General features: G+C 37.9%; 1 protein-coding gene across 3 annotated transcripts in view; it reads left to right on the top strand.

The window, feature by feature from the left end:
- Nucleotides 1-12,822, top strand: part of ABCC4 (ATP binding cassette subfamily C member 4 (PEL blood group)) — a 146,311-nt gene that overhangs the window by 46,255 nt on the left and 87,234 nt on the right. For all 3 annotated transcript variants that reach the window (XM_082279420.1, XM_082279419.1, XM_082279421.1), the window contains exons 14-19: nucleotides 132-228; nucleotides 1,424-1,642; nucleotides 3,556-3,696; nucleotides 5,072-5,109; nucleotides 5,416-5,516; nucleotides 8,492-8,638. In XM_082279420.1, the coding sequence (XP_082135546.1) occupies nucleotides 132-228; nucleotides 1,424-1,642; nucleotides 3,556-3,696; nucleotides 5,072-5,109; nucleotides 5,416-5,516; nucleotides 8,492-8,638 (743 nt within the window). The remainder of the gene's footprint in view (nucleotides 1-131; nucleotides 229-1,423; nucleotides 1,643-3,555; nucleotides 3,697-5,071; nucleotides 5,110-5,415; nucleotides 5,517-8,491; nucleotides 8,639-12,822) is intronic.

Below are 12,822 nucleotides of genomic sequence, written 5' to 3'. Positions count from 1 at the left end.
AGTTTCTATAAATCTAGTAAGCATGGTCATCTTATTTTAAAAACTGAGTAATTGAATAGAAGGGGTTTTCCAGAAATAATTAAAATCTTTTAGGACACTTAATTTTAATTAATATTTCCATCTCTTTGCAGATGTATTTGTCAGGCCTTACATCAGAAGATCTCTGTTTTGGTCACTCACCAGTTGCAGTATCTCCGTGCTGCAAATCAGATTCTAATTTTAAAGGATGTAAGTATGTCAATATCTATACTTAGACTTTGTAAATATCCTTTTTAATCTAAGAAAGGGAAGAAAACCAATCAGGTTTTTATTTTTAGTTTGTAAATATATCTTCTGTCTACTTATGACTACATATGGTTTTTAAGTTTTACAGTTATTAATAAGCTGATTTTTCTTGGAATACTTTCCCTGAAAAATCTGTTTCTGAATTTTATCATGCATGCAAATAACCTTAAATATTTTAAATATGTGATGTGAATTAAAAAATCTTATTTCTAAAAACATTTTGTCTGGTTTTGAAATAAAGTTTTAGCCTTCCCTTGCTTCAAATTTAATATGCTGTGAGAGAATTTTGAGAGAGACTGTGTTAATGCTTTGCTTTTATTGTTGTTTCTTACACTTCTCTGTGAATTAAGAACTGTGTTAATTTTGCAACAAATCCATTTTTATTACAAATTTTTTTAACACATCCATTTAAATTAAGGATGAGAAATAGTTTCAGATGCCTTTGAGAATGAGCCTACCAGTGCAGCTGGTTCCTTCCCAGCTTTGTTGTACCAGCTACTTAGAGGTAGAGGGGAGATGCAAGGACTGCAGTTGGGGCTTTTTTTCCTGTTTTTTTTTAAGGCCGGGTAGTGAAATATGTGAAATTACTTCTGATGTGTCATGGTGGTGCAAAAAAGGACACTAGCCCTCTTTTTCCTTCCGTTCAGGTTGCTTTAAAAGTTAGAGTAGCTCTTGAGAAATGAGTTTGTGGCGGAGCTGAAAGAAATGTGGACATGGTCAGTGTTGCTCCTTGTAAGGTTCTGCAAGGATCAGAAAATGAAGATGTTGTTTACCCCTGGGCTGGAGCAATATAAAAAGACTGATGGTTATGTATGGAGTATAACAGGTTGTCCTAAAGCTGCATGGCTTATCTGTCTCCCATAGCTTCTCTGGGGAGGTGATTCTCACATGACTGTAAGTGGGGCTGTTCTCATCCTGTTTGTTGGCCCTGTTAGCTGCTATGAGGCAACTGGTCAGAGCCCAAAGAGCTTGTTTCTGCTCTTCTAAGTGAGGAACTCATAGAGGCTTCAGCTCAGCTACTGCAGTAGGATATGTGCCCAGCAACTGCAGAACCCCAGAGGTAGCAAAGACAGATAAGAAAAATTGTCCTTTATGGAAAGTGTATAATGAAGATACTAAAAGTTTATATTAATTGTAGGGTAAAATGGTGGGGAAAGGTACCTATGCAGAGTTCCTGAGATCTGGCATCGACTTTGCTTCCCTTTTGAAAAAAGATGAAGAGGTGGTAGAACAGCTGTCAGTTCCAGGAACTCCCAACCAGAAGTCTGCCCGGAACCGAACTTTCTCGGAGTCCTCTGTCTTGTCCCAGGATTCGTCTATCCACTCACAGAAGGATGGAGCTGTGGAACAACCACCTGTGAGTGCTCAAAGGATAGAAGTGTCTTCATTCTTTTCTGGCTGGGTTTTTTCCTTAAGTTTTGATATAGGCTTTCCCTGCAGCACTGGGATTTCAGGGATTAATGAATTGCATTATCAGGTGAGAGCTTGCCTGCGGAGGACTTGCGCAGCTGTGCTCGGCTGGCACCTCACAGCTCAGCGTGGTTCTGCTCAAACCCAGCAGAGTCGGTCTGTGCAGTTCAGCATCAGCTCTGCTGGGGGCTGCGAGCATTCCTTGTATGTGTCCAAAGCCACCACACTTTCAGCCTGTCCTCCAACTGCAGTGCTTTAGAGGGCCAGTCCCACTGTATTGGGTGGGTTCAACGTGTTTGTGCAGTGTTGGATTGAAATTAACACGTTCCCTGAAATCCTGAGCTCTGGGAAGTGCATGTAGAAGCTGTGGCTTTATGCAAAGTCTGCATTTGCATGGCTGGCATTAACATACCCTTCAACGTACCCATGTGATCTTGAGCTGGCCCTGAGGGGATAATCCTGGGACATCACTGCCTTGCTCTCTCCAGACCTTTTGTTGGTGAAAACAGAAGGCTTTGTATGGTGCCAGTGTGACTTCCAGGTGCCTCCATATCTCTTGGCCTGCACGGTGCAAAAGCAGCCCTAAAGTTTCTGTAACAGAGGTTGCCTTCTGCTGGTGTGTTTGCATTCACATCAAACAGTGCAGGCTCCCTGTGACCCTGCTAGCACTGCATGCATGGAACAAGCAATCCCTCTATGTCCCTGATGATTGTCACCTTCATGCTGTGGGTCTGTATTATTTCTATTTCTTCTCTACAATGAAGAGCAGTGAGATTAAAAAAAAAAAAAAAGCTGCAGACTTTTTAATACCTTTTTGAAGAATGGTTTTATGTTCCAAAGCAGTAAACTTACATTATTAATGTCCCAGTGGCAACTCCAGTCTTAAGTTCTCTTAAATTTGTGGAGGTGTACCAAACTTTCTAGCAGCATTAAGACTGTTGGATGGGGATGGGGAGAAGTGGGAAGGTGGAGCAGCTGGAGAAACAAAAAGCCAAGATAGGCTTCTCACCTTTTATGGATGAGTAGGTTGGATTTCTCTTTTCACGTCTGTCAGTTCTGTTGATTCCACTGCTCTTGTACAACCATGTCTTGTGGCAACAAAATCAACTATTACATGTCCATTGAAGTGACACTAGTTTCTATATTGCATATACTATAAAAATTAAAAAAAAAAAAATCTATATTTTGTTAATTTGTGTGGTTCTTTCACCTTCTTTATGCCTGTATCATTTTTTTCCTTCTCTGTTTTTCAAGGTCCCCCGTCCATTGTTTGTTCAGTATGATTTCCCATTTGTCATTTTACTTGTTTTCCCTATTAACAGATGCTTTGTTGGTATTTATGAGGAAATGATTAGGACTTTATGGATAATTTGTAAGTCTTGGGCATATGTTGGTTGATTTTTGGTACATACTTGCAGAAGAGTATTTACTTCAAATACTTTTCTGGAAAGGAAAGGTTGCACACACTTGCATTCTGAAAACAGAATCTTCCCCACGTAAGGCCTTAGTTTCTGGAGCTGTTACGAGCAAAGGTAGTGTATAAGAAAAGAAGAACCCGGATAGTGGTCAGAGTAAATATTTCTGGCTATATGTGAAGTTCCATTATATTTGGTGATGCAATGCCAAATAAAATCCTTAAAGTGTTGCTTTGCAGAGTAGATTTTTCAGTATTACTGCACTGAGACTAATTTTTTTTGTCATAGCTATAGTTGGATACTTAAAGTTCTTATATGCACAATCACTTTATCTCCTTGTTTAATTGTTTGCTAATTCTGAGCCATTGACTTTCAAGTGGCTTAGTCTCAATCTGTAACTACAAGGTTGATGGGCTTTATTCTGTGGGCCTTTTTTTTCTTTCAGGGTGAAAATGCACTGGCTGCAGTGCCAGAGGAGAGTCGCCATGAGGGAAAAATAAACTTTAAAGTTTATAGAAAATATTTCACTGCAGGAGCAAACTACTTTGTGATTTTTATACTCTTAGTATTTAATATTTTGGCACAGGTAAGTTGTTGGGAGCCGCAAATAATATTGAATGTTTTTTGGGTTTGTGAGGTTTTTTTTTCCTCCCTTTTTTCTTTTTAATATAGTGCATACTTGTTGCTGTAATGTTTTGTCTAAAATGTTCGGAAGCATGGTGTTCTTTAATAATTTTGTAGTGTACCCAAGTGTCAGCATGGAATTTTGGTACAGCTTTGAGCGGTCTTGCACTGATCCTTATTTCAACAATTTTAATACTTCACTAAAATAATTGCTTTGATGACAACTTGGCACAAAATTATAAGCCAGTGTACTTTTTTGAGAAAGAGAAGAAAATCATAAGGTGTGTGAAGTGGTGCTTAACAAACCTAAACAGTCAGTATGTTTCCAGTTGAGGAGGGTAAAGAGATTTACTGGGTATGGGAGGACAGAGTCTGACAGAAATTCTGAAAGAACAGCTCACCTGTTCAGTAATTGCAGGTTGTGCAAAAAGTTTAGATGGAGGGTCACTGTTCAGCAGAATAAGAAAGTGAGGAAGGGGATAGGCAAGTATTTTGTGTAATGCAGACTGTAGCAGGTATGTAAAAGAATTTTTAAACAAGGAAAATTATTTTCAAACTTACTGAACGAAATGGTGAGCTGAGGAAACTGAGTGAAGATATCTTATTGCCTTTTTCTCTGTTCCTTGCTGAGAAAGCTCAAATTCATTTCATGGAAATGATTTGTCTTGGTTGTAAAAAAATAGTCTATATATTTTGACATGTTACTTACTTTTTGCTTGTCCTTGAATTGAGTCTGTTGGGAAGATAGCTAAGCAAGATCAAATCTTGTAGTAGACTGCCCACAACTTCAAATTCACATGAACAGAAGTGTATTTTGAGATAAATAACCCTGTTACATGTTTGTAGTCACCTCTTGTCACAGAAGGAAGGTGGCAGTAGGAATTTTTCCCTCCCTCTCCTCTCTCATCCTCCTTCAACCCCATTTCTGGTAATTATCTCCAGTAAACACAAATTTCTGGACTGGTAACATCAGAAAGTTTGTTAATCAAAAAGCATTTTGGAATATCTCTTGTAGCAAATTTAGGAACTGAGAAAATGAGTTCTTTAATGTTCAATTAACATACATTAGGAAGAGCTGCTATATTTTGTTTGCTAAAGTGTACTGCTTTCCTTTAGTTTGCTAACACGTAAGGTAATTTAAGGTAACTTCTTTCTTTGTAGAGCACCTTCTAATGTGCTTGGCAAATTGCTGCTGGTCTTGAAAGACTGGATGGCATACTTCTCTGAATATGTGATGTTTTCCCAGAGAGCTTGAAAGAATAGCAAGTAAATTTAATTTTCTAATATTTTTTTTAAATTTTGTAAGATGATTCTTGTATTTGCCTCTTTTACTCAAGGTGGCCTATGTGCTCCAGGACTGGTGGCTTTCTTACTGGTAAGTTGATGATAATAACTGGCCAGTTGTTTCTGCCTTTTCAGTCAAGTGCTGTTTGTTTAATTGAAAGGGAAGGGAACCTGCTCTAGAATGGTTCAGGTTTTCCTCTGACTTCCACTTCTTTTGTGGGGGAAAAAATTTAAACTTTATGCTAAGTGTAGACTGTGATTGCATCTATTCATGTTGTGATGCATGTCGGCATCAATACATGAGATTTTGTGAACTGAAGATTTCAACAGAGTTGAATCTAGAAACAGCTGAACACACTTATTTGATGATGGTTATCTTCTGTGTGCATTTCCACAGGGCAAATCATCAAGGAAACTTGAATCTCTCAACAAATGGAAATAATGGAACAAATGAGACTGAACCTCTAGACCTTAACTTTTATTTGGGAATTTATGCAGGTAATTGCACGTGCACATCTGTGTGCATCTAAGAACTATTTATTATCTGATAGAGAGCTTTGAGAGGTGCAAAGCAATGGCAGTGTGAGGAAATGTGATTTCTAGCAGTAACTGACCAGTGTCTTAACAGGTTAGGACCCTGAGTCTTGCTTTCTGATTAAATTAATTGCAATAAATAAAATAAATCTGACAGAAGGAATAGTTTGAATGCAGAATCTTAATTTGCTTTGCCTGGATTTTGGAAAGTGAACCAGGAATTGAGTATTTGAAAAATCTGTCACATTAAATTGTGGTTATTGTATATATATTAATAAGTCATTGAGCTAAATCTTCAGTCATTATATGGATGGCAAGAGGGATTACTAATGGATCTTTGTTCTGTGCTGTTCTGAAACTTGGCATGGCTACATTTCTTCTGAAGTGCCATAGCAAAAGAACAAGTTTTTAAAAGGCATCCTAGGTGGGTATGCAAAGCAGGTTGTTAAAAAACATTTCAATATATTTCAATAGGTAGCATATATGCTTCTGAATATTCAGAAAAGGGCGTTGATCCTTGTATTCAGGCATCCAAACATCTTGAAAAACTGCTCCAAGATGTAGTAAAAATTGCCACAGAAGAATCACGTGCATGCTCTCAGATTCTGCTATTTAACACTCCTAGTGATGTACGGTTTTGTATGGCATGGTAATTTCTTCATGGAGATGTAAATGGTTGGTGTGAGAAAACAGGTGGAATGCCAGAAGAATATGCATTGAATGTATTCAGAAACAGCTCCATGGGTGAGAGAATAGGTGCAGGATTTTTTGTTCAGTTAAGTTTTCTGGAATCCACGTGATCTGAGTGGCTGACAGAAAACACTGTGTTTGGCCTGGAAAGCAGCATTTAGGAGCCAGATAAACTTGGCTCTTATTTTCTCTGTGTAATGTCTTATTTCGTGAGCTGTTCCAGTGGACTGCACAGTATGATTAAATGTGGCAAATTTCACTTTCTCTGACCAGAGAGCCTAAACCACATTAGTGAAAATTTTATCATTTAAGGAATATTTTGCTCTAGATAGCAGAACAACAGAGGTTACCTTTGTATTGAAATGTTCAGATGACTTAAAGATATTTGCAATGGTTAAAGAGATAGCATTGACTTATCTACACAAAATTGTAAGTGAAGTTGACAAAGTTATAAAAAGGTAGTACATTTTATATGAAATACATTATAATCCAACGTATCTTTTTCTATGATCTCTAAAACAGTATAAAATAATTCAACATTTTTTATTTCTGATTCTCAGTGTTTGGAAAGACAAAAAAAATTCTCCACTGTAGTTCCTTCTTAGTCCTTGTTGCTTCTCTGAAACAGAGATTTAGAAGAGTAAAATTGCTGTTAATAGGAAACACTGTTGGCCAGAACCAAGGTACCAGTTCCACACCCCTTCTATAAGGTGAATATGCAAAGGGCCCTTGTCTCTCTCATACTGAGGTTCTGAGCTCATGTACAGGGAAAGCAAAGAGACAGACCGGGTGAGGGACTTGGAAGCATGTCTTGTTCTTCCTTCTCCCCAGCCATTAGGTCTGTTCAGGTGCTCTGTTCTGTGAGGGTCGTACCAACAGCTTCCAGCTGCTTCCAGCTGCTTCCAGGCCTGAGTAAAGTTGTACAGAAATGTGGGGTTCCCAGGATGTGGTCCCTCTCTTCCTGTTGCTCCCACAGACTGCTGTTAGGAATGGGCCACAGCCATAGCCTGCTGCTTCCTGCCTCTCCTGCTCCCTTTTTGCTCTCCAGCTTTCCTGTTTGGGTATATGCAGTTACTCTTGGAAAAGTTGTCTTCTCCTACCTGGCCTGGAATGCAGCAGCTGGGACAAGGCAAACAAACTCTCATCCCAGCCACCATCTTTTTTCTAAAAAACAGCACCTTGCAGACTAAGAGCAATAAACTGCAAACAGGCAAACGAGAGAGTGATGATACCTTTTCTTGCTCCCTGGGAGGATACAGAAAGAAGCAGGATGGGATAGCTTAACCACGTCACATAATTTAAAACCTCCCTCTTTCCCACTGTTACTATAGCTGTTCCTGAATTGTGTACAGTTTTAACCTGCCCGTAGAAGAGGCAATGTTTTCTGCTGACAGCTGGGGTCTAACTTCAGCATGTCCTCAAGACCTGAGGTAGCTATGCTGATTTTCTGAAGCAGATCATGTGGAGCCTGGAAGCTCTGCCGAATGTAAGGTTTACACCTTCACTGTCCACCCTTATTGACAGGGGATTTGTGCAGCCACATTGAAGATTATGCACAGCAAACAGAGCAACAGCAATCTCATTATTTATGTCAGTTTTTTGCCTTGTAGCCCCCTTGTCTTGTAAGCAGAGTTGTGCCCAGAAGAGTCTGCAGACCAGTTCCCTAGAAGGACTCTATTTCACGTGGCATAAGGAATGCATCTTAGAAAGTGTGAAAGAAATACACATAATTTAAATGATTTGGTGTGTTTTACAAGGGGAAGAATGACATGAGTGGTTTGGGCTGATGTGGAGTAATTCAAGGTTGTCTCTAAATAGCCATGTATATATTACTTGTTTAATACCTGCTGGCAGGTGTTGAATCTTCAGTGACCTCTGCAAGCCACAATTACACATGAGACTGTGAAATGAATTTTTTAGTAAGGCTGTTATGCAGAAAGTTTTAATACAGATTTATCTCATGGGTTAACAGACGTTTCCTACATTTCTATGAAGTACCAATTCTTTCAAACAGAAAAGGAGAAGTTGATTAAATTGATTCTGTGATAGTAACTGAAACTAGTGACAAATGTGTCTGTGTTCTGCACTCAGTCTGAGTCCCCATAGGCTTAAGTTTGGATTCTTGCTATATGCAGAAGTCCAGAGAATTTGATTTTAGTTCAGTTTTATTTTTAGCTTTTTTTTTTCTTCTGAAAGATCCGTATCTTTTTGGAGGCTCTATTCATGGTTTGGGGTTTTTTTTGTTTCAGGTTTAACAGTGGCTACAATATCATTTGGCATAATAAGAAGTCTTCTGGTGTTTCAAGTTCTTGTCAATTCTGGTCAAAATTTGCACAACAAAATGTTTCAATCCATTTTGAAAGCTCCTGTCTTGTTTTTTGACAGAAATCCTATTGGTAAGTTTATTAGTATAAAAAAACCCTCAGCATTTAATGTATATCCTTGATTGCACAAATTATACCATTTCTGGACAATTAGAATTTTGTAGTATTTTTGCACTTTTGTTGGGTTCTTTTGCTTCTTTCACTTAGACTCTCTAAATTTAAATTTTTACTTAAACACTTTAAATAACCAGTGTAGTCTTTTTCAGTTTCAAACTCAGACTGCTTATTGATGATTCATCTTACTGTCTTTAAATGGCAGCTTACAGAACAGCAAATTACCTGTATCTTTGGTGTTGTGTGTTGACCTGTATTTGCACTGCTGTTCTGATGCAGTTTCACAGGGTGTCTCCCATATGCTGAACGTGTATGAATGCATTTTGTAAAACTGTGATCCAGATCCTTATGTTCTTCAAAAGAAAGGAGAGAGAAGCCAGAGCAGAATGAAGAGTGGGGAAGTGGGTGGTACTGATTGACTAGCCAAAGGTTTCTCTTTTGCATGAGAAACAGAAACCTGATGGTCTTCACTCCCTTGGAAAAAAAGGGGCATGGGCTTGTTCTCATAGCACCAGGCGACATTTAATTGTAAGGATATATAGGGATGGCTTTACTGTTTCAGAGAAATTAGTAATATTTTCAAGGAATAGATACTCATGTGGAGAAAAGGTTCATGCCCATGATATGATGAACGAAATGTGTACAATTTGATCTTAAAAACGCCCCTAAAGCTGCAGAAGTTTAGGGCTGTGTTACGTGGCCTACTTGTAAAGTGAGTGTGTGGAAATGTAAATTCAAGGCCACTGCAAAGGATTAGAAGGGAAGCTCAAGAGATGGGTTGGTGGAGAGCTAGTGAGGCACATACATCAGAAGAAATCCTAGTGCTGATGTGTCAGACAGGGATTTTCCTCTTCTGTCTCTTGTGTATGTGTGCGCAGCATATGCAGTAACTGTATTTTTGAGGGAATACATAATGATCTTGTAAGAATGGCCATAAATCTGGCTCATAATAACAAACTAAGAACTAGAGAGAAAACAGCAACAATGTAGAGTAACACCAGTTTGCTTTGTAACACTGTGAAGCTCCAATTAGCAGTGCATTGTAAAACTGACATTCATAAAACCTGCCTGTTGCTGGTATTCACACACTGTTGTGACTTAGATGTGTGTTTCTATTAAACAGATACTTTATAGTAGAAGATTAACTTCAGGATGCATGTATTTCTTTCCCTTCATCTTTCTTCTGGTCATGGTAGCATGCAAAAGTACTGCTGTTCTGATCTCTACATCATTTGAAAAAGGAAAAAAAAATAAAGAGAAAAAATGGCACATGAGACAATGTTCTTGTTCAGAATTGCAGCATTTAGCAGTTCTGAAATCCTGTTTGTAACATCTGTATTTCATTGTCTGATTTACATGGATTTCTAACTGTTTATTTATCTTTTAGAACTTCACATGCAATTTCTTGCATTGAGGTGGGGTGTATTTTTTTTTGTTTTTTCCCCCCTATCTTTTTTTTAATATGCTTATAAAAGACATACTGAAAATAAATTGAAATTATTAAATGCCCCTTTTTCTAGTGTTGTGATTGTAACAGCTAAGCCAAACTATTAGTTATCATATCCCATATTAGCAAAGCTGATATTGCAATGTCAAATCTGTCATTTAAGCATCTAGCATGTTCTCAGTATTTGTGTGAAGTCTCTAAGACCTCAGCAGAAGCAATGCTGAACTGAATTTTGCTGTTTTATTTATCAAAAAATAATCAGCAATTAAAAAATGCCTCAGCTAGTATTTTGAACACATGGTGATCTGTGTTCCAGAGTCGAGGAAGGAAACTTAAATAAATAGACATCCCAAGCTCTTGGTAATTCTTACTGGGGAAACAGAGTAGTGAGGAGCATCAGAGAGTCGACATTAGGAAATGGAAATACGTGGTGAATCATGACATGTCTGTCAGCTCCCAACAGTGTAGATTCAATCAGTGTTGGTGAATAAATGAGATGACTTACTTGTAAAAAAATTAATGCTTTGTGAATCAGTTTAGGCATGAACCCAAGATCTCTCTTCAAAGGTTGCATTGGCAATATATAGGGAGGGGAAAGTTGTAAAGGGAATAGTAACCAGCATCTTACCCAGATGATAGAAGAATGTCAGTGTATTTTCGGAACCTGGATTACATAGCAGAGACAAAAGGAATATAAGGACCCCGCTCCTTTCTCCCTTACCAGCCAAAAAAGTTTGTATGTACACAGGTTTCACCTTTCTGTAATTTGGCATAGGTCTAAAAATAGTTAAACATTACTGCATATTTTGCATTGGAAGAACCTTATTAATAAATGACCGTCTGTTTCTTTCTTAAGCATGTAGTCTAACCCTACTGAGCTGTTAATCCTAACTGACCAAAGTGTATTCAGAAAAAATTCCCATTTATTTATGACTGAAATTCAGATTTATCAGCAGATACCTCTACTGCATCACTTACACAGTGACAGTGAAAGCTTGATGGGTAGTTGAAGTGTTAGTAGTTTGGGTTTTATCACATCTGACTTGTTTGCATTTGTTCACAAAACTTATTTTTTTGAGAGTAGAATTTGGCTCTTTGGAAACTTCTTTGCTCTTCTACCCATATCCCAGTAAGGGAATAACATGAATGTCAAACTATCTGTAAAGTAGGAAGATGTGGATGTTTTCTATTTCATAGTGAATGCTTTATATATTGCTCTTCACATGTCACTTGCAGGAGTAAAGGGGTTGGTTTCTGTGCACGTCTAGCACAAGAGGGCAGCATGATCTGTTTTATCCCAGTCGAGCATTGCAGCGGCTTGTTAGAAGGATGACAAAGTTCATCTGTTACATTTTTAGAGATGGTATTTGAGGAGTGAATTTTCAACCTCTCCGCTGAGCAGCAGTAATGTGGTTTCATTCAGTTGTCTTCATTATCTGCAGGAATAGTATTTTCTCCGGATATTTTACACAATAAGCTTTTCAGCTTCATGTAGTTGTGAGTTCAAGGAGCTTTTTTCGTTTTGGAATTAGTGGCCAAAAAGTCAGATAGTCCTCTAGAGTCAGAAGAGTCCCATCAGGGAGACCTTCTTCAGCCATTATTCCTTTTAATTTCTTTTACAAGATGTTTGTAACACTTCAAAACAAATTTGTTACAAAGCTAGGTGAAAGGGACCTGAACTTCGGCAGCAAAGACTGATTTGGGAGTTGCCTCTTTTGAAATTAGTTTCTTATTGAACAGATCGGAGAATCCTAGTTTTGATGAGCTTCAGCATTTGATTCAAGATTACTTGCTTAGCTTGTAAATGAATTGTTCTTTTCCAGGAATTAGGGACAGAGATTAGAGAAGGGATGCTAATGTGTAACATGCATCATTTGCAGTTATGGTAGTTTTAGTGTAAATTGTGTGTAATTTTGAATTGCATTGAGTTTAGAAAGCTGAAACCTGCTGCTGCTCTGCTGATGGGTGCTGTAAGAAGGAATGAATGATATGCATTAATTTGTTCAGATAAAATAGGAATCTCTCCCCCTTCTAGAGATTCTGTCTAAAATTTAAATTGGACCAGAATCACCGAACAAATGCAGCTTTTTTTTTTTTTTTCTGAATTGTATCTCCCCAAACTCTTGGTTTTGACAGTTCATAGGAGGAAAAGAAATATTTTGGCAGACTTTACAGCATTTCTGGCCTTCTTAGAAATGGGAAGCACTGAATTGTGTGATGGTCATCCTCCACCTGTTAAATTAACAGATTTTTTTTCCCCCACAAATGTGTTGTGGAAGCATTAAATAAACATTGATCCCTTTGAGTGCTTACCTAGACTTTGAGATTTGACCTGGTTATAAAGAGAAATATTCTTTTTTGGTTTTGGCAGCCGGAAATGACATGCTGAACTGATAACTAATAGCAGCACATGAAAGCAAATTCCAAATATAAAAAGATTAAAATGTGAAAGAAAGCTGTTGTTATAATGCAGAGTTTGTTTTTCTTTAAGGCATAAGGAATTTAATTATGATGTTCATAAATCAAGTGTTGAAATGCTTATGATTTGACAGAGAAAGTTCCTTTATAGGATTAAAAGCATGTTCATCAATGCACAAATGCCTATCTGCATTGTATCTGACAGAAGTGTCAAATGGGCAATGTTGTTAAAGGGTTTCAACCATATAATATTTGCAACGAATATGGTATTTCAGCA

Source organism: Coloeus monedula, assembly GCF_965178545.1.
Source record: "Coloeus monedula genome assembly, chromosome: 3".
Lineage (NCBI taxonomy): Eukaryota > Metazoa > Chordata > Aves > Passeriformes > Corvidae > Coloeus > Coloeus monedula.
The sequence above is the reverse complement of the archived record's forward strand: the minus strand, read 5'-3'. Positions and strand labels throughout refer to the sequence as shown.